The sequence below is a fragment of the Equus asinus genome, chromosome 22 (assembly GCF_041296235.1).
Source record: "Equus asinus isolate D_3611 breed Donkey chromosome 22, EquAss-T2T_v2, whole genome shotgun sequence".
NCBI classification, from domain to species: Eukaryota; Metazoa; Chordata; class Mammalia; order Perissodactyla; family Equidae; genus Equus; species Equus asinus.
The window spans coordinates 40,474,455-40,496,696 of record NC_091811.1 but is presented as its reverse complement, the minus strand read 5'-3'; the positions used below and the strand labels follow the sequence as shown (position 1 = coordinate 40,496,696).

The 22,242-nt window shown below is 38.8% G+C and overlaps 1 protein-coding gene across 11 annotated transcripts in view; it reads right to left on the bottom strand.

The window, feature by feature from the left end:
• Positions 1 to 22,242, bottom strand: part of BICD1 (BICD cargo adaptor 1) — a 213,995-nt gene that overhangs the window by 111,704 nt on the left and 80,049 nt on the right. For all 11 annotated transcript variants that reach the window (XR_011496799.1, XR_011496798.1, XM_044775308.2 and 8 more), the window contains one exon: positions 17,260 to 17,472. Coding sequence is in view for 9 of the 11 variants with exons in the window: in XM_044775308.2 (XP_044631243.1) it covers positions 17,260 to 17,472 (213 nt within the window). In the remaining 2 variants the exon portion in view is untranslated. The remainder of the gene's footprint in view (positions 1 to 17,259; positions 17,473 to 22,242) is intronic.

The window sequence follows — 22,242 nt, the reverse complement described above, 5'->3', positions numbered from 1 at the left end:
TCAGCAAAACGGGAATTCTTTGCTATTACTAATGGGAGCATAAATTGCTTTAATACTTAGAAAAGCAATACAGCTATACGTATGATCTTGAAAAAAACAAAAGTCCTGTACCATTTGATCCAGTAATTCTACTTCTGGAATACTATCCTCAGGAAATAATTCTAAATACTTTAAAAAAATATATGCCAACAGCAATGAAATAATATAATAGCTAACACGGACTCAGTGCTAACTACGTGCCAGGTGCTATTCCAAGTGCATCACGTGGAGGGGTTCATTTAATCCTCACAACAGCCCAGGAGGTAGGTATTGTTATTAATACCACTTAATAGATAACTATCTTGAGGCCCAGACAGGATAATTCACGTGCCTAAGGTTAATCAGCTAATCCGTGATAACCAGTGTTAAACCCTGGCAAATGTGGAGATGAATACACAGGCAAAATCTGCACTTAGCTCTAAAAATCCAAAACTTCTAACTCCAATTAATTGCAAAGTGTTAAGTAATACACTTGTAAGAGATTTTACTTAATACAGTTTTTCTTTTGTGCATCTGCTTTATCCAACATGAAATGTTACATTGCTCACCTTCAATAAAATTTCCTGGGAATCCAGCTAAAAAAGAAAAAGAAGATAAAGATGCCCGGGTCCTATCCATCCAAGAAGAACAACTGTTTTTAGCCTGTGATTTGGTGGAAGGTGTGAGGGAAGTCTGTCTCCAGAAGCAGGTGGAGCAGAGCACTAAGACTCCAGTTAGACTTCACAAGGATTCTTGTTTAATTCAACCTCCATAATCCTGACTTGACTCTGCATTACAGAAAGAAGGACAACTCAGAGTTGTTAATAGAGAACTGATCCATTTCAAGGCCATCTAAGAAATCCATTACAAGAAATGAAGGACTTGGCATTAATCTTTAATTAATAATGCTTCTCTTAGTCTGGAGAGCCAAACGGTGTCCACTGGATGTTTCCCAAGGGGCACTACTCAGGCTGTGTACTTACAGGATGCCAGGCAGGTGTGTCCTGCTTTAACTCAGGCAACTACCATGCAATAAACAGCCCAGGGGAAGAGAGGGCCTTCCAGTACTAGAATTAATCACATATTCATTTTATGCCCCTGAATAGTCTAGTAAAGGCAGACATTGCCTTACACATGCTGGTATTTCCAGCAGGGTTTGGTACAGCATTTGCACAGAGTAGGTGCTTAACAGAAGGTCATTCCCGAAGGAGAAATTTTGCAGCAAATTAAAATACAGCACAGAATTTCCATTTCTCTTTGCCACAGAGTCTGAAAACTTGAGGTTACATATGACTATCTGCACATACACATCGAAAACACTTGCCAACTCAATAGTATTTCAATTGGAAGCCTAATAGTGGATTTTCCCATCACAATAAGAGTTAGGTAATAACATTGTCTGACCTTGGAGTGACTCATTGCCCTTCTCTGTTGAATGGCTGCAGAAGAAAGGGTGATGCAGAATAAACGGATGGATAAGCACACTGCAATAAGGTGGGCATTGCCAACTCTACTTTTCTGAATCCTATTAATTTTAAACTATCTTCACTCTCTGTTCTAATGGCAAGTGCCTCAAATAGATTAAGGTATAATAAAGAATTGATTACTAACCAAAGTTATATATTTATTATTTTTATTCTTCTTTCTTTCTTAACGGTATAAAATATGCATTTCCAATAGGGGGTGGTATCACCTGTGTGGTAGGCTGAATAATGACTCCCCCTGCAAGATACCCAGGTCCTAATTCCCGGATTTTGTGAATGTTACCTTCTACAGTAACAGAGACTTTGCAGATGGGATTAAGTTAAGGATTTTGAGATGGAGAGATTATCCTGGATTATCTGGGTAGACCCTAAATGTAATCACAGTATCCTTAGAAGCGGGAGGCAGCGGAAGATTTGACACAGAAGAAGAAGGCAATGGGATATTGAAATGAGACATTACACTGTTGGCTTTGAAAGATGGAGAAAGAGGCCATGAGCCAAGAATGCAAGGAATGCAGTTCTAGAAGCTGGAAAAGGGTGGAAGCTGGAAGGGGAAATGGACCCGCCTCTAGTGCCACCAGAGGGAGTATAACCCTGTCAACATCCCTTACTTTAGCCCAGTAATCTGCAGACTTCTGACCTCCAGAACTGCAAGAGAATAAATCTGTGTTGTTCGAAGCCACCAAATTTGAAGTAGTTTGTTAGAGCAGCCATAAAACTTAATACAGCCCCCATGGCGGGGGGGGGGGGGGGGGCGGGAATAGGTCCTTGGGGAAGCAAAAAAAATCCTAGATATTACAATGGTTTTTGATCCTCCCAAGCTCAACCTTACCCTACAAAATCCTATTCCTCAGTATTTAATTTGGTGGCAATGAGGAAAAAATGTCTGAAAAGGCTCTGTAAGGAGATAATCATGAAAAAAAGATTTTTATTACTCTTAAAACCCAGTTTCATTATTATTAATAGTTGGGGGCAAAAGGGGTATTGTTATCCTGACAGGTTCTTTTAGATCCTTCACTCTAACAACTGAGTTCACCATCCAGAAAAAGTCTGCTGGCCACTTCTTTGTACAAGTAGCCAGATTTCTACCTCATTGTTTAAAAACCATTGTGGGGGTATATTGTGTGCCAAAATCCATCAGGAATTACATTTTGATATTCTAGATTTCTTTTTCTTTCTTTTTTTTTTTGAGGAAGATTAGCCCTGAGCTAACATCTGCTGCCAATCCTCCTTTTTTGCTGAGGAAGACTGGCCCTGAGCTAACATCCATGCCCATCTTCCTCCACTTTATATGTGGGATGCGTACCAGAGCATGGCTTGCCAAGCAATGCCATGTCTACACCGGGGATCCAAACTGGCGAACCCCGGGACACCAAAGCGGAATGTGAGAACCTAACTGCTGCACCACTGGGCCAGCCCCTAGATTTCTCTAATGTAATGCAGGCAGTGAGGTTTTTGCATATTGTGATAGTCTCAGGAGACATATTTAGTTACAATTCTGCTTTTTGAAAAATTGTTTTAGTGAAACCAAAACTCTATCGGACTACTATTATTTCTAAATCTAAATACTTTTAATATTATTGAACAAATGATGATAAGGAAGCTAGTTAAGAAGGTAATCAATGTATAGCCTTTCTTATGGGATGCCTAGTATGCTACCTTAATTCAAATAGAAAGTGAAAGTTTGGGTGTATTAATACATCTAGTATGATTGGTCTACAATGTTTACTTTTAAAAAATATCTGTGTAGATTAAGCATTGAAAAGTATAATTCAAGACATATATCAAAATTCATTATATCCCTAAGCTCACGCATTAATTTGCTCCTGCCTTGCTCAAGTATAAGTTTCCTATAACCTTCCAGAAATTAAGTTCTGAGTAGATTCAGGTATCCGTGATTGTTAGATTAAGCTATAAATTCCCTTAGGAGAATTAAATGGCTGGACAGAATTTTAATCAGGCTAGACCTGCCAGCCAGGATGTTCTCTGGAAATAGAGGTCAAGATGTAAAAAAAGATGCAAATTGTCCACTCAGCACTCCAGCTGAAATGCTGATTGCGCGTTACCACTCCTCCTACACAGTCTGCACCGGGAGCAAAGCCTGAGTGGAGATGGGAGACCAAGCCCGAAACTGACCCGAGCTACTCTTAGTCCAAGAACCAATGTAGACAAAAGGGGCTGCGCACAGATCTTTATTCTTCTTTCCAAGAGGTGGAAAACTGGTGTTTGACCCTATTCACAAGATAGGAAAGGGAAGGGAGGAGGCAAGAGGAAGGAAGGGAAGGAGGAGAGAGAGGAAGGTAATCCATAGATATGCTAATATATATGTTATATATATAATCTACATAAAGTATATATATATGTGATCCATATATATGCTAAGTATATAACATACCAGTTCCACATTTTAAAAAGTAGACTTTCACTGTTTATTTTAAAATGATAGAAAGATAACTGTTAAAAAACTTAATTACCTTCTAAACAAAGAGACAATGCAAGATTACTATAAAGCCAGATTTTTATTTTACCTATGTCATCTCCAGAGCTGCCATTTTCACAGTTTGCCCTGATCAATGCTCTTTCACCATTTCTAACTTTAGCTTGAACTTCCCTGCAATTTCCCATTGAATTCTCCATTTGGCGCTGGTTTAATGACTGCCTATTACACAGGAAGTTGATGTAATTGTCACATCAGGCCAGAAGTTTATGCCTCTTCTCATTATCTAATGCAAACAGGAAAGAGTTGCAAGCAAAAATGGTACTATTTTGAAGCTGTTCCCAAAGGATGTCCAACATCTAGACGTTGGAAATATTTACATATGCTTTCATTTTTGAAGTCCCCCCCGCCAATGTTTGGGATTATGGAGACAGAGGCCCTTATTGCCTCCCCACAATAACCTCAAAAAGGCTAAAGATACTTTTGAATAAAGATCAACGGACATCATTTTCAGAACTAGTCAAACGCTGTTGTATTAGTTCTCACTGACAAATATAATAACCCAACTTTTTAAATCGTTGAAAAAAAAATTTCCAATCCTTAAAGAGAGAAATTAAATGTATATGCTCCTGACCACAATGCACGCATTGTAATGGACAGGCACTCCCTCTAAGAGCATATGGGGTTACAGCAGGCATGAGGAGGATTTTACAGATGTGTAGAATGCACGGCCTCCCTTGCCTTAATGGAAACCTGACTCTCCCCTGGGGACTCCGCTTTCAGAACATTCTCCCCGGCTCCTCCCCTAAAACTCCTCTGCTTTAAATTTCATGTCATCATTAGTTTTTCTTTTTAAGCTGGAGAATGTATATATATTTTAAACACAAATTAACAGTAACGTCCACTGGGACAAGGTAGTGGCAGCAGGGTGGGCACAGACCCTGTATACTGTCCACCATTCAGCATCGATATTGTCACCTACCAAACACCAACTCCTTCCCGCTCATTTCTCTAAGATGTTAGCTCCTGGCTCACTGTCACATCTCCAGAACTTCTGGTCTTAATTCTCGGCATTCTCAATATGCATATACATTCCCGGAATTCCTCCTCTGGAGGAACCTTCTCCTCCTGCTTCAGCCACTCATTCCCATGCTCATACCTTGGTGATTCACTCTCCCAAGTGATTATGTCATGACTTCTCTCTCCTCAAATCCCCAGTGCCTCCCCCATCTTCCGGGCTCAGCTGCTCATCTTACTTCCTGCTTCAGTGAGAAAACCGAAGCAGCCTGAAGAGGACTTGCAAAGACTCTCTTCATTCACACCTGCCAGTGTAGCAGCAGGTGCACCCACATACTCCACTTTCCCAGGCATTACCATAGATGAAACTTCCTTGCTCCTTTCCAAAGGCAATCCCTCCATTTTGCACCAGATCCAATTCCCTTCTCTTTCTCTCAAGGAAATCAAATGCCCTAGGTATTCTCCCCTTCTCCTCTTACAGCATTACATTTTCCCTCTCTACTGGGTCAGACCCACCAACAATCAGCCTTCACATATTTCTTTCATCTTAAAAACAAAAGGACAAAAACCAATGACTTTCTCTTGAGCCCGTTTTGTCCTCTAGCTACTTCCTCAATTCTTTGCTTCTTTGCAAACAAACCAACTCATGAAAAAGTCACCTCTATTCTCCGTCTTCAACTCTTCTCCTTTTACTCTCTCTTAAAGCTGCTCTAATCAGGCTTTTGCTCCCACACTCCAGAGAAACTTCTCTCGCTGAGGTGACCAATGACGCCATGTTGCTAAATCCAGTGGTCAGCTCACTGTCCTTGTCCTGTCTGACCTATCAGCAGCATTTGCACTGTTGATCTCTCCCTTTGTAGACCCGACTTGCTTCATGTGACTTCCAGGAACCATTCTCTCTTTATTTTCTTTCGACTCACTAACGATTATTTTTAGTTTTCTTTTAGTTTTCCTTCTTATTCCCAACCTCTCAGGGCTGAGGTGGCCCAGGACTCAGTGCTTGGACCCCTTCTCTTTTCTATCCACACTTCCAGCCTTGGTGATCTCACTGATGTGCCTTAAATAGCATCTATCTGCTGATAATTCCAAAATTTGTATTTCTAACCCCAGATTTCTCTCCCAAATCTATGCCCTCATCTCCTACTACCCATTCAACATCTACACTTCAAGGTCTAATCGAAATTTAAAACTTAACATGTCTAAAACAACTTCTGATCTTTCCTCCTAAAACTTGTTTGCTCTGAAGCCCTCCCCATCTCAACTGATGATAATCCCATTTTTCAAGTCGGTCAAGCTAAAAACCTTGGACTGGAGATCTTTTCTCCTCTTTATCTCTTATTCTCTACAACCAATCCATTAGAAAGTCATGTCGGCTTCACTCTCAAAATATATTCAGAGTATGACTTCTTCTCACCACCCCTACCTATCAGCCTGGCCCAAACCACCATCTTCTCATAACTGGATGACTGCAATAACCTCCTACTCTTATCCTTGTCTCACTAAGGTCATGTCACTCCTTTGCTCAACACTTTCCAAAGAACTCCCCTTTCACTCAAAGTAAAAGCCAAAATCCTTCTAATGGTCTATAAGGCCCTACATGATTTGGCTTCCTGTTACCTCTCTGACTTCATCATGACGGTGCGGTATTAGCAAAAAAGACAGACATACAGATCAACAGAACAGAACAGAGAGTCTAGAAATAGACCTAAACAAACATGGCCAGTTCGTTTGACAGAGGTGCAAAGGCAATTTAACGGAGAAAGACGAGTCTTTCCAACAAATGATAGCGGAACATTTGAACATTTATATGCCAGAAAAATGAATCTCAACTTAAACCTCACACCTATATAAAAATTAACTCAAAATGGATCATAGATCTAAATTTAAAACTATAAGCTTTTAGATGAAAATGTAGGAGAAAAATCTTCCTAACTTGGGGATGGAGAAGGTTTTTTTAAACCTGATATCAAAAGCATGGTGAATTTGGGGCTGGCCTGGTGGCTCAGCAGTTAAATTTGCACGTTCCACTTTGGTGGCCCAGGGTTTGCCGGTTCGGATCCCAGGTGCACATATACACATTGTGTCCCACATATAAAGTAGAGGAAGATGGGCACGGATGTTAGCTCAGGGCCAGTCTTCCTCAGCAAAAAAGAGGAGGATTGGCAGCAGATGTTAGCCCAGGGCTAATCTTTCTCAAAAAAAAGCATGATTTTTTTTTTGTTTTATTTTTTATTTTTTTGCTGAGGTATAGTTGACATACAATGTTAGTTATATCAGTTTCAGGTGTACAATATAATGATTTGACATTTGTATATATTGTGAAAAGATGACCGCAACAAGTCTAGGTAACATCATCACCATTCATAGTTACAAGATTTTTTGTGTGTGATGAGAACTTGTAAGATCTGCTCTCTTAGCAACTTTCAAATATACAATACAATATTATTAACTATGGTCTCCATGCTGTAATTACATCCCCGGGACTTACCTATCTTATACCTAGAAGTTTGCTTCTTTTGACCACCTTCACCCATTTCCCCCAGCCCCTGTGCCCGAATAAAATTTTTTTCTTGATACATTAGACTTCATCAAAATGAAAAACCTTGTGCTCTGCAAAAGACACTTTAAAGACAGCGAAAAGACAAACCAAATACTAGGAGAAAATATTTGCAAGTCACATATCTCACAAAAGTCTTGTATCTAGAACATGAAAAGAATCCTCAAAACTTACCTAAGAAAGAAACAACATAATTAAAAAATGGGCAAAAGCCTCAAATAGAAACTTTACCAAGGAGAATATATGGAAGGCAAATTAACACATGAAAAGATGCTTAATATTATTAGCCATTAGGGGAATTCAAACTAAAACCATGATAAGATACCACTACACACTTATTAGAATGGCTAAAATAAAAAATACTGATAATATCTAGTGCTGGAAAGAATGAAGGGAAATTAGAAATCTTACACATTGCTAGTGGAAATGCAAAATGGTGCCGCCATTCTGGAAAAGTTAAACATACACTTAGCATCAGCCCCAGAATTCCCACCCTCCTGGATATTTACCCTAGAGAAGTGAAAACTTAGGTTCACACAAAAATATAAGTGTATATGAACGTATATAGCAGCTCTATTTGTAACTGCCACAATCTGAAAATAACCCAGATGTTCTTCAATAGGTGAATCAATTAAAAAAAATTGTAGGATATCTAGACAGTAGAATACTGTTTGGCAACAAAAGGGAAGAAACTATTGATATAAGCAACAACTTATGCTGAGAGAAAGGACCCAGTCTCACAACGTTACACACTGTATGATTCCATTTATATGATATTCTCCAAAAGACAAAACTATAACGATAGAGAATAGGTGACTGGTTATAAGAGACTGGAGTGGGGGCGGGCACAACTGCAGAGGACTAGCAGAGCACCGAGAAGTTTGTGAGGGATGAAATTGTTCTGCATCCTCACTGTGGTTGTGGTTACGTGAATCTATATCTGTATTAAAATTCATAGAATTATACACCCAAAAAAATCCTATGAGCCTATAATTTAAAATTAATCTTACAAACCTATTAATGTAACTTATCTTTCCCAAAGGTACAATCAAATGTCAATTATTTAAAGGCAAATTGTCTGTATATTGTTAAACTTTGCTTTCAAATTCCTGATGGTGTTAATAGGGAGAGGTATTTGTTTACTGTAGCCCAGCAAGTGTTGGAAAGAAGATCTTTTTGACCAAAAGAATATCGCTTGGGCCAGCCTGGTGGTGTAGTGGTTTAGTTCATGCACTCTGCTTCAGCAGCCCAGGGTTTGCAGGTTCAGATCCCGGGGGCGGACCTACACACCACTCATCAAGCCATGCTGTGGCAACATCTCACACACAAAAAGTAGAGGAAAAATTGGCAAAGATGTTAGCTCAGCAACAATCTTCCTCAAGCAAAAAGAGGAAGATTGGCAACAGATGTTAGCTCAAGGCCAATCTTCCTCACCAAAAAAAAGACAGAAAAGAAAAGAAAAAGAAAAAAATACCGCTCTTTTCAGTGGAATCAATAAACTAATAGGCAGGCACTGACATGGTTAAGAGCAGGAACTCTAGAATCAGATTGCCCAGTTTAGGAGGCCAGCTTGACTTCTTGCTGGACAAGGTGTTTAGCCTCTCTTTGCCACACCTGTAAAGGGGGCAAGGAAAGAGAGAAAACAGAAACAGTGCACGCCTTGCACCCCTATGTTCATTGCAGCATTATTCACGATAGCCAAGATGTGGAAACATTTTAAATTTAAACATTTTAAATATGTGTTGTTTCTTCTAGTGGTGTTGGGATGTCAACCATTACTCCATGCTACTGTCAGAGGTGCTGGGGCCTCTCCCTTTACTCCAATCCATCTTGCTAACCTAGGTGCCCATCAAGGGACAAATGGATAAAGAAGATGTGCTATATATACTCAATGGAATACTACTCAACCACAAGAAATGATGAAATGTGGCCATTTGTGACAACATGGATGGACCTAGAGGGTATTATGCTGACTGAAATAAGTCAGAGGGAGAAAGTCAAATACCGTACGATCTCACTGATAAGTAGAAGATAAAAACAACGACAAACACATGGCAACGGAGATTGGATTGGTGGTTACCATAGAAGAAGGGGGGAGGGGGAGGGCAAAAGGGGTGATTAGGCACATGTGTGAGGGGATGGACTATAATTAGTTTTTGGGTGGTGAGCATGATGCAATCTACACAGAATTCGAAATATATTACGATGTACATCTGAAAGCTATATAATGTTATAACCCAAAGTTACTGCAATAAAAAAAAGAAAGAAACAGTGCATGCCTTGCAAGCTTGTTGAGAGAGTTAAACAAGATGATGAATGCGAAGCGCTGAGTATCATGCTTGGCGCGTGGTAAGCTCTCATAAGTGATATTATGATATCATTTTATTGATATCATATCATATTATGATCAAAATCATATGATATATGACATAATAATAGGAAAATATTATTAGTTACTTAAACCAAGTAAAAATAGTGACAGTTCTTCACTGTTTGGTGCTTTGCATCATTCCAGAGAGGTGTGAGGTCCACTCTCAACAAGGAAAGAAAGCTGAAGAGATACTGGGACATGCCATGGAAATAGCTTTCCAGCTCTTCCCAAGGCACGTCTTGACAGAATGGCAAAATCATCACTCAGCTGGAAGTGTCAATTTCATCCAGCTATGTGTAAACAACTTCCAATGACTAATTATTCATCCAGAAACATCAAAGACTATAAGAAAAGCATTAATAAAATAGTTTAATCTTTTCTCCGTGACTTGGGCCATCAGAAAGCACATTCGAGGCTGTACTGAGAATAAAGCAGTGACCCTTCCAAGAACCAGCAGGTACGAAAGCCTGTTTACACTGACAGGAAGAGCACCCAGACAACTCTCCTCTTTCAACCTACTGGCTTTTAAATATGTGTTGTTTCCTCTAGTGGTGTTGGGATGTCAACCATTACTCCATGCTACTGTCAGAGGTGCTGGGGCCTCTCCCTTTACTCCAATCCGTCTTGCTAATTTATTGTTTCTGTCTTGCCAGGTGTGAATAAGTCTGATTACCAAACTTTGAAACAATAAATAACACTTACATAGTCCTCTATTTCTTATAAAGCACTTTCATGAAAAATATCTCACTTTATCCTCATAAAAATCATGGGGAGGAGAATAGGTGTTATATCATAATGTTTATATGGGAAATGAGAAGTTTAATGACACAACTGGTAAAAAGGTTAAGTTAGGACCTGAACTCCGATTTCCTGCTTTCTAATTCCACACTACTACCAAACCACCTATTTATGAAATAGAAGCAAATCAAGTTTCAAAAAGTAGCTGAGAGACTCTCCTTTGAATAAAGTGAATATGCGCTGGTGGCTGAGGTCCATGGCATCTAATCTGGCTGTTTAGATAAAGTTTTCCACTTACTTAGTCACAGCAGGTACCACTTACTTGTAGTTTTACTGAGACAAAGATGAGTGTAATATTACTGTACGTAATGTCATATGTTGTCTTAGTCCATTAGAGCTGCCATTACAAAATACCATAGGCTAGGGGCTTAAACAACAAGCATTTATTTCTCACAGTTCTGGCAGCTGAGAAGTCCAAGATCAAGGCGCCGGCAGAGTCAGTGTCAGGTGAGGCCCCACTTCCTGGTTCCACAGATGGCCAACTCCTTGCTGTGTCCTTACATGGTGGAAGAGGCAAGGGAGCACTCTGGGGTCTCTTTCAGAAGGGCTCTAATCCCATTCATGAGGGCTCCACCCTCATGACCTAATCACCTCCTAAAGGCCCCACTTCCAAATACCATCACATTGGGGATGAGGTTTCAACATACGAATATTAGGGGGACACTACAGTATATGTTGTCTAAAACACAGCTCACTATTTCCACAGATACTAAAGACTAAGAGGAAATGGTTTGTAAACACATTTAGTGTTTTCACATTGCAAACAACCACTCATTGTTGAATTTTTGCTCATTGATGCTTCCCAAGCACCCTAGCATCTGGCTCATAGTAACCACTGAAGAGACCTCTGTTGAATGAATGAATGTATGACCGAAAAGTCGAAAATCCAAAAAGGTGAAAACCATAAGATGAGAAACTGAAAACCTGGGTCCATAATGGTTCAAATTATCAAGGATTTCCAACAGGGGTGAAGACAGTCAATAGTACCATGGTTTTAAAAGGCAGACACACATTTTTAAGAGACACTGGATGTCAGTCTAAGAAGGTAAGGCCTTCTGAAACCATGTCACATGAGGAAGTACAAATGGATCTAGATATGTTTAGTCTTAGAAAGAGAAGACAAGATAGTTCTCCAAAATATTTGAAGCTGTTGGGCACGGGCTAAAATTGTTCAGTGGAATAGGAAACTAAAAAAATGGATTCTCTGTAGATCCAGAGGCTAGAAATATGGCCAGTTGGTGAAAATTATAAGGAGTCAACTTTGCACTGAACGAAAAAAGAGCAGATTAACAATTAGAGCTGCCAAGCAACAGGATGGGCAGCCTTGGGAGGGAATTAGAAGACAGGGAACAATAATTTCATTGTGTCCGGCATTTGACATGGCACCTGTACATTAGTATTATCAACTCCATGTTGGAAGTAAAAAAAGTGAAGCTTAGAGAACAAAAGTGACTTGTCCAGTATCACACAGCTGATAAGGGGCACAGCTGGAATGCAAACCCAGGGGTAGCTAACTCCCAAAGCATGTTCTTTCAGTTCAATTCAACTCGACAAATACTACTTTTTTGTTTTTTGCTGAGGACAATTCACCCTGAGCTAACATCTGTGCCAATCTTCCTCTATTTTGTATGTGGGATGCTGCCACAGCACGGCTGCCGAGGAGTGGTGCAGGTCCACACCCTGGAACCGAACCGGGCCACCCAAGCAGAGCACACTGAACTTAATGATTAGGCTATGGGGCTGGCCCAACAAATATTACTTTTTAATATCTGCTTTTGGCCAGGCACTGTGTTGGGTGTTGGGAATACATGGATAAATGACAGAAAAAACACAGTCTCTTCCTTGAAAGGGCTCACAGTTTATCTTCTCCATAGTGCTGGAAGCGTCTGGGTCAAGGCTACATGACCACTCAGGGATATTGGAGAAAGAATTATTGATCTCGGAGTGACTTCATGCCCTAAGTTTATAGATGCCGATTCCTTATGATGGAATAGACATATTTCTAAAATGTTGGCATAACAATAGATCTCTGGAAATTAAGCCACTGGTGTATTATAAAATTTGGTTGTGTACTCCAATGAAGGAAAAAAAATGGAGCTTCAAATGGAATAAAAATCATATGGATTAAGCAGCTGTTAAAATATAAAATGGCCATATCCTAAAAAAATGTTATCAAGTTACAAATTTAGCTATTGTACTAAAGCATCACATATTGTGCCAGAAATTTCATTAGCTTGAGGCAAGATTCAGAAGAGAAAAACGTGCTCTTGGCAGCTACAGTGACATGCCTGAGAGAATCTAGATCACAGCCAGTGTTCCTGGGTTCAGATCCTGGCTTGTCACTCATTACCCACGTGTTTCGGACAAGTTACTCAACCTCTCTGTGATTCACTTGCCCCATCAGTAAAATGGGATGATATAACAATAGGAACCACTTCAACAGAGTTGTTATAAGGATTTAGCAAGTTAATCCATGTAAAGAACTGAGCACAGTGTCTGGCACGTTGCCTGGTAATCCACAGATGTTGAATTATTTGCACTTTAAAGTATGGGCTTAATCTCTACTAAGGTCAGTAATCCATCTTGTAACACCAATCTTCTGCATTCCACCTGAAGGGGTCTATCTTCTGCGACAACTCTTTTTCACCTATACACTAATTCCGGTTAGGAATACTGGTGTAATTGCATTGTATGCTTTATAAATATTACAGTAACTTCTGACTTATCTTACTAACAATTGAAAGTATTCAGTAGTATTAAAAGTTTCATTATCCTATTTTATGATTTCATCAATGTGGATTTTAGTTTAATTTAGTACAAAGTAAGTGGTCAAAAAATACAGTACAAATAAACCTATTTAAGCAATCTTCTAGTATGTTAGACTGATAGGCTGGAGATAGAAAAATGAAATGCAAACTTCTTTACTAAATATTGGCTGAAGTACTACAGTAACCTACCTGTTCTCACTAAGCTCTCACCAAAATGATGCTGGTCAAGGCAACCCAAGGATTCTTTCCCCCCTTTGTCTATTACTCAGCCTGCAGGATTATCTCCTAATTTGGTTCTTTGATTTGGGTGGTATTTTTCTTTACACTTTAAAAAAATTATTTAAAGCTGCTTACCATCAAAGATACAAATAGAATAAGACTGATTAAAATGTTTAAAAATGAGAAGCACTATATGAAAATTCTAGGTTAGTTTTTACAGTTAAACATACTGCTACAGCTTCTTAACAACCAAAGCAGAAATAAAAACATACTGCAATTGCTACCGCAGGATTCATATGTCAACAGAAAGAATTTTCAAGGCAATAAATTCAGAGAGGTATTTATCTAATGTTTCTTTAACCTAAGGATATGGATCTATATCAGAAGTGATATCTTCAACAATATTTTTATGGAGGATGCAGAAAATTAGTAATGATAGTTTCTGTTTATTATGTATTTACTGTCTACTGAAATAATCTTTTACAAATACCATGAATATAATTCTAAAACTTTTAGCGGAGCTGAGACTAGAATATTGATTTTCAAATACCTAATTCAGAAATTTTCCCATCTTTTCCACTATACTATCCTATACTTATCATATATGGAACAGAATTTGACCTTAGAATTACACACACACACATTTGCACACATACATGCACGAACATTTGTGTAAAGCTTCCATAAGACACACACTAAATATACACACATACATCTCCGCCAGTACCAACAATCCTACTGAAATAAGGGATGCGTCCATTCAGTAAATAAAAATGATTCCATCAATTAAATTATTAAATTCTCGCAGCATCTGTTAAGCTGACGATTTACTACATTTTGCATTGGTTATCCTTATCTATTTCTCATGGTCCCTCAGGTCATGAATTTTTATTTCATGATTTCTCTTCCAAACACTATGCATCAGTCAATGCCCAAGGTACAAAAATAAATAAATAAAATTGAGCCTACAATAAAAACAAATCTGGGATTTCAATTTATCACCAGCCATCAAAGCTATGTATCAATATACCAAAAAATGGAATTTGTTCCTTTTCTCCTTTTACAAATGTACTCAGCTCTAAATGCTAAAAATAATTTTTTGTTTTTGGAAGATCAGCCCTGAGCTAACATCTGCTGACAATCCTCCTCTTTTTTGCTGAGCAAGACTGGCCCTGAGCTCACATCTGTGCCCATCTTCCTCTATTTTATATGTGGGACGCCTACCACAGCATGGGTTGATAAGTGGTGCCATGTCCGCACCCAGGATCTGAACCCGCAGACCCTGGGCCACCGAAGTGAAATGTGCGAATTTAACCGCTGCGCCACTGGGCCGGCCCCTAAAAATAATTTTATTAGGTACATTAAAACATGAGGCCTGGATGAAAAACAGCAGGCCTCTGGGGTGTAGTAATATCATTCGCTTTCAGTCCATCAGAAAGAACATCAACAAACACATTGTTGACACACTTAGAAAATCAGGAAACTGACAACCTGTTCTTTTTTTCTATTAGTTACCTGAAAAACCTGAATGAATACACTCATAGGCTAAATTGCCTTAAGTTATTTTAGATTTAAAAAATTTGGATGTAACAAGTTATTCTCTTAGTGCAAATCAACTACTGAAAATGCATAGAAACCGAAGGATTACTTCCAAGTAACTCATTCAGCAATTCCCCAAATTGTGAGACTACGATACTCCCTTCCCCAACTTTGGGCCAGCCAAAAAGTCTAAATTAGTGGTTCTTCAAGTGTGGTCTCCAGAGCAGCAGCCACAGCATCAGCTGCTGCGAACTTGTTAGAAACACAAATTCTTGGGTTCCACCGAGACCTACTGAATCAGAATCTCTGGGGGTGGGGTTTGATGAGTTCTCTAGGTGATTCTGACGCTCACTAAAATTTGAGAACTGATCTGAATGAAGGGCTCCTCAAATTTTTTTTCCTTTGCTGCCTCAGTTCATTCCTAAGTCACATCCTCATTCTTAATTATCAACTCCTGCTGCTTTATCATAAATCTAGTCATTGAAAACTACACTCAAGCATGGTGGGTGTAAGTAAGGCTGCTCCGTCAATCACTACTGTCTTGTCTCAACAGAAACACATCTGTGGATTCTCTGCCCTTTCCTCAACCTTCGCTGTTCTTTCCATAGCTGCAGCTGCTGTGCACAGTGGGGATGTGCAGCTTTCCGAAGATCCATCCAATTGGCAATTAAGACTGCTCGACTCATCGGTCCCAGTTATTCTCCACTAACCACCTGCATGTGTATGCCCATGCACCTCATGTTGCCCATGTCACAGCCTCTCTGCCAATTTGCCATGTGAACCTGCTGCTCATGGCTGCTGAGTTGCCCCCTGTGGATGTTTGGGGCCTTGCTTAATCAAGGATGGTGGTCCATGGTACTATATGACCTTGGGTCCGCTCTGCAATGGATGCCTGTCTCACAGAGAAGCCTGGGGTTGGAAGGCAATTCCTTAGGAGGAGGAGGGTCTGGTATTCCAAAGGGTAAGCTGGTGATGGTCAAAACCCAGCACATACGGATGCGTCAAATAAAGAACTAGAGAGCAGCTTTGTTTTTAACAGTCATTTGCATTGGAGGGAAATGAGGCAGGGCATCCTGAAAACTGTCTCCTGTTCTTCTCAGTACCCAACACTGACTTCCACTTGGTTGGCTCCTTTTCCTGTCTCCAGAAGTCATATTACTGTATTTGGGCATGTCTGAGGATAATGAGCTAGGTACAGCAGAAACCTTACTGTCCATATGCATTTAGTTCATCATAATATGGACTTGTGTAAATGTAAATAACTGATTAAATTCTAATAAGTTTTTGACAACTTATATCTCATAATAATGAAACTCTATTTGTAATATGTCACTAATTTCAAGTGGATTACTTCTGCTACATTTCACAATGCTGAACAAATCTTTCATTCTACCTTTTTCTATTACTAAAACGCTCAATTAATAAGCCCACTTGGTAGTGGACCTGGCACGTGATGTCGCTGTGGGAAAGCTGAAGAGAAATAGTGAGTCCAGTAGAGACCCAGGGACTGAGGAAGCCTCCCTGACCTAATTTGCACCAGCTATAATTTGCTGCCTTCTCTATAACCAGAAAAATAGTTTATGGTTCTACATTATGAGACTCTCAGACCCTTCAGAACACTCCCCTGGGGGCACATTCCCCAGTGAGAAGAGTCCTCAGCCAACACTACTGTCATTTTGAATTAGTGCTGGCATGGAGCATCACAGCCAACCATTCTTCTCCACGTTTGATTAAAACAGGTAAAATGGGAGGAAGTGCTAAGGTCACTATATTTTTTAAACACCTTTGCAGAAAAAGCAAGGCCACTTCCCAAGTACTCAATAAATAAAGACTAATTCTTAACAAACAATAAAAGAGAGGAAAGCTTATCTCAGAACAAGCTATTTCACTAAAAAAGCAGAAAAATTGCTAGCATCAGTATTATGTGCTTCTTCTTTAATACAGCTCCTCTCATTAAAGAGGAGGTTTTATTCTTTTCCCCTAGAGAGAATTTGATCTTCCTTCTCACTCCCACAAATCTCTCGCAGGAAATGTGTTTGTGTTTTGTTTACCTCCTTCAGATCCTGCACGACGGCCGTGAGCCTCTCATTTTCTGCCTGGACGTTGGTGACCACAGCCCGGCTCTGTTTCAGTTCGTTCTGCATCTCCAAGATCTTCCCCAGATAGTAAGCTTCCTTTGAGGCTGACTCCTGCAGAAGCGTTTCCTCCCGAGTCTCCCCATCCTCCGCAACTTTCCGGTGGATGGAGAAGGACTGCCCAAAAGCCTGCAGAGTATTTGAAAAGAAAAAAGAGCGCACAATGAAACGCACCACAGCACTCCAAACACAGGAAAACGTTTTGTTTCACGTTGTTTGTGAGAAAAACTATTCTGCAAGACCTCTCGAAGCCAAAAGCACATATTTTATGGAACAGTCCAGCAGCTCTCAATGATGCTTGAAATAATTCAAATTCTATTAATAAGGAGAAAGAAAATTTTAAAATATCTTACTAAAAATATATACAATGGGGTTGAAGAAAACTTGAAAACCATTGGTGCTTCTTTATGTTACCATGATTCAGACAAATCTTATTAAGGAATAGACAGTTCAGTGTTAATGAGCTCACCAAAATTCACGTTGTCATTTTCATTCTACAAAGAAAATCTCCAAAATATTTTTTCAAGAAAGAAAATAATAGTTTCACTAGTTTTTTAATACATTAGCAGTAAGGATGACCAATTATGAACAGTACCCTTAAGAGAGAAAAATCACCAAACAGCATTCAAGTTGTCTGGTACCACAAAACACCTTAAAATGTAGCCACTCTATAAGAAAACCTATATGTGTCTACCTATTTTTGCTAAGATAAATACAGAAGAATAAACCCAAAACTAATGAAATAGGTTATCTACCAATTGGTTACCTACCTACCAAGGGGGTGGAAAGATTGGGGGAATGAAATGCGATACAGGGGATGAGGCGGGGAGTGACATTTTTCTGCATATGCCTTTTCATATAGTTCTGATTCTTAGAACTACGTTAATGTTTCACATAGCTTATAAATAAATATTAATTAAAATCAACCTCTACATGTTGGGGGAACCCAAATGGAACACAAACAGATGAACTCAGCTGTGTTACAAATGAACAACAGAACCACACTAAAAGGGATAGAGAAGAAAAGATGTAACCTGAGTACTTTTGGAAATCAGTATTTTTGCTATATATTGTAAAGCCAAAGATGAAAAGAACTGTACCCAAACACTATAGTCTCGTTAGTGAATTTGTTTCTTACAGAGATTATGGGATCACAATTCTGAAACTTCTTTACAAGCATCCTAGAGTGGAGCAAACAAGCAAACACATTATGGATAATGAAAGCCAGGTTTCTCACTGTTGGAGAAAGGAGTTACAAATAAGGAAAGGGATAAGTCTAGACAGAAACTAGTGGGATTGGGTTGTAATTAGAAGTATCGGGATGAACTTATAGTTTTTAATAGATAAGTACAGATAGATAGATATAGATAGATGAAATAGATAGATTAGAGACACAGAGAGGCATTTATGTGTGTTTATACATTTACATATTTCCTAACTCTGTCAGCCGAGAGGTCCCAGAGGCAATGACATACCAGTAACAATGAGCATACCTAGCGCCCAAATTTTGTTTTGAAATATCAATCTCCAATTAAAAGAGCTGGAGCTCTTGGGAGAAATGACCATTTCTAGGGATGGAGCAAAATGAACTTGGTACATTTTGCGGTGCCAAAGATTAAGTAACAAAATGCTTTAAAAAAATAATGGGGAATATGTCAAAGGATGCAAGTTTACCTAAGGGACTCCCAGTGGCCAAATCTGGGATAATTTGGTCAACAAAATAATTATAATAATCAATCATAATCTGCAAAATGAAATTAATATTCATGTGTCCACATTGATATAAACACTGAATAAATGGGGAGGAAGGAACAGCTCCTCCAGTGGAATTAATAAATGTAGAATGAATGATGGAAATAAAAGATGTCAGCATTTGGCAAACACCAAGTAATAACTGTTGCAGGCAAGAATTATCAATAGAATATAAATTAGTGGGCAAGAAGTATGATGAGAAGCACAATATTTGCATAGTCTTAAAGCATCTCCTCCCCAGATACTTATTAATGCCAATGGGAAAATAGTGACTGCAGTGGAGAAACCTGGCAGACCTTAACAAAGTGACCAAAAGTGAGATGAACAGCAATGAGACATATTGACATCCTGTACCCTCTCATAGGCTGAGAAGGGTGTAGCATCTCTTCTGTGGTATTCTTGCCCAAAATGCAGAAGCTAATTCTAATCATAACCAAACACCAGACAAACCTAACCTGGGGGACATTCTACAAAATTATTAGTCAGGACTCTCCAAGAGTATTAAGATCATAAAAGACAAAGACTACTTCAGAGGAGATATGACAACTAAATGGGGATCCTGGATCCCAAAAAAGATATTAGGAGGACAGTTGGCAAAATTGGAATAAATTCTTTAGATTGGTTAATAACATTGTATCAATGTCAATTGCTTGTTTCCATAATTGCACTATGGTAACCTACGATGGTAACATTTGAGGAAGCTGCAGAAAGGGTAAATGAAATCCAGTGTAGTATTTTTCTAACTTTTTTTTAAGTCTCAAGTTATTTTAAAATAAAAAGTTAAATAAATAAATGTAGTCGCTGCCCTAAAGGAGTTGATCTGATAAAATATGGGCACGTTGAGTTATGGAAGAACACGGACACAACACCAAAGAGATATTATACTCAATTAGAAATAATTGTGGTTTTATGATGTATTTGTGATATTATTATATTCTGAAATTTAAAATGTCATAATGTGATGCTTGTGGACTATGTATAGCCCGTGAAGGGATAAAGCTGGAAGTAACCTGTAAAACTCTGTTTCACATTTGTTACAAACCTGAAGGCAGAAAAAGTATGTATTACTTATTATGAGGGACAGTGTAAAAGTTAGGAGACAGCACAATTTTGTGATTTTAAAGACAATCTGGTATTCTTCTCCAAATTACACTCACAGAAACAAAAATTTTTTAAAATAATAACCTGAAAGCCCATGTCTCAATAAACTATCTTTCTTAGAATTTCGACATTGATTAAAATGAAAAGATGGTTCCTAAGCATCAACTAAGAGAGAAATATTCCAATATCAATATTCTGTACAGAGTAGAATATGCTGGTGCTGGGCTTGTTCAGTCTCTGGACAGAAAGAAATTCTTATTTGAATAGTCAGGTCTCTACAAGTGGCAATAAGCATATAGACTCATGAATAGATGAAAAATTATATTTGGAAGTGATATTAACTTTGCTTTTCCATCAGTAATGGTCAGATTCTGTGAGGTCAACTCTGAATTCATCACCCATTTAAAAGCCTTTGGAGGGAAGAGGTCTGGCAGCACGTCTCCCCTCAGAGACCTGGTGAATTCTTCAGCAGACCCTCACCTTGCAAAGGACCCCTGACTATATAGTCAAGAATTAGCAAAATTAAAATTAACGCAAACTGTGTGTCAAGCACCTCAGTTAGCTTTTTTCCCACAACTACTTTCCCACTTCTATGTAACAGAAAACTGTCACTGGGTCATTTTCTTTACTCTGTGTGAGTAAAATCAATAGACTCAGGCACTTTACGGCTCTCACATTATTCTCAGTACATAGGCAATGCTCTCTTGGTGGCAAAAACAACCCCTAAGGTCTTAACAGGAAGTGAACTGATGTAAAGATTTAAAAATTGTATTCCAGATCCAGCACCAGGAGAAATAAGAAAACTCAGCTATATACATAAAATAGATTTTCAAAAAAGAACCAAGAATTGAAGCTGCAAATAGAAAAATTTTGATGAATCTTTAATTCGTATTTATTGCAACTTAGAAACCTGATATGAACATATGGGTTTCCAAAATTAGTCATTGTTTTTATGAAGAACTTGGCCCTTCACTGGACCTGATTTGAAAACCAATGAAAGTATACAAGGTTATCCAAGGACATTAACCATGGTGTTTTTTACTTGAAATCGAAAAAGAATACCAATCCTGCACAGACTTAGAGATGCCCCATCATCTGCATTTGCAAATCCACTGAGAACTGATACTACTTAGAAAATATCTGCATTTTAGAAAGGGGTGGTGAAAGAAAAACACTTCTACTTTACCTAATTTCTAATTGTCAGTAACTGGAATTGGGCATGACAGCCAACTGACATCTATCATTTGGCTAATTGTGAAACTTGATCGACCAGACCTGTCTGGCTCTGTCAGGTACCTCCCTCCTCCATGACCATTCTAAGTATATGCTGACAAAGCTGGGCCCCAGAGAAGAAAAACAATCTTTTTCAAGGCTCCTGAAGCTGCATCCTTGGCAGAAATCACAAAACTATCTTCGATGTCTATTTATAGGCAAAGCTAGGGTAGTCGTGCTTCTAGTTATATTTCGTTCAGACGGCAAATTCCTTGTAGACACTGCGATCATTTCTTGGATAATTTTTATTTGAAATTGAGGTAAACTGACATTTCTATACAATTTTAGAATGTGTTATGATTTCTCACCATGTGTATATATAGCTATAATTGCACAATATTACTTTTAATATATTCCATTGCAATGTATCACAGTTGCTTCAAATTATACACCAGCATAAGTCCAATTAGCTATATAATAAGTGCTTCGTTTTCTCCTGCTTCTCACATGACTTCTTAATCCAAAGAAAACTGATATTTTATACTTTCATGTTCACAACAATATGTTATCTGTTAAGCAGAATTTTCATACTGATTAACCTTCATACTATGAAAGATAAAAACACAAAAGTTTGGCTAGAATTATTTAATAATATCACATTCTCTTAAAAATGTGTGTCCTTGGGGGCTGGCCCCGTGGCCGAGTGGTTAAGTTCGCGTGCTCCGCTGCAGGCGGCCCAGTGTTTCGTTGGTTCGAATCCTGGGCACGGACATGGCACTGCTCATCAAACCACGCTGAGGCGGCGTCCCACATGCCACAACTAAAAGGACCCAC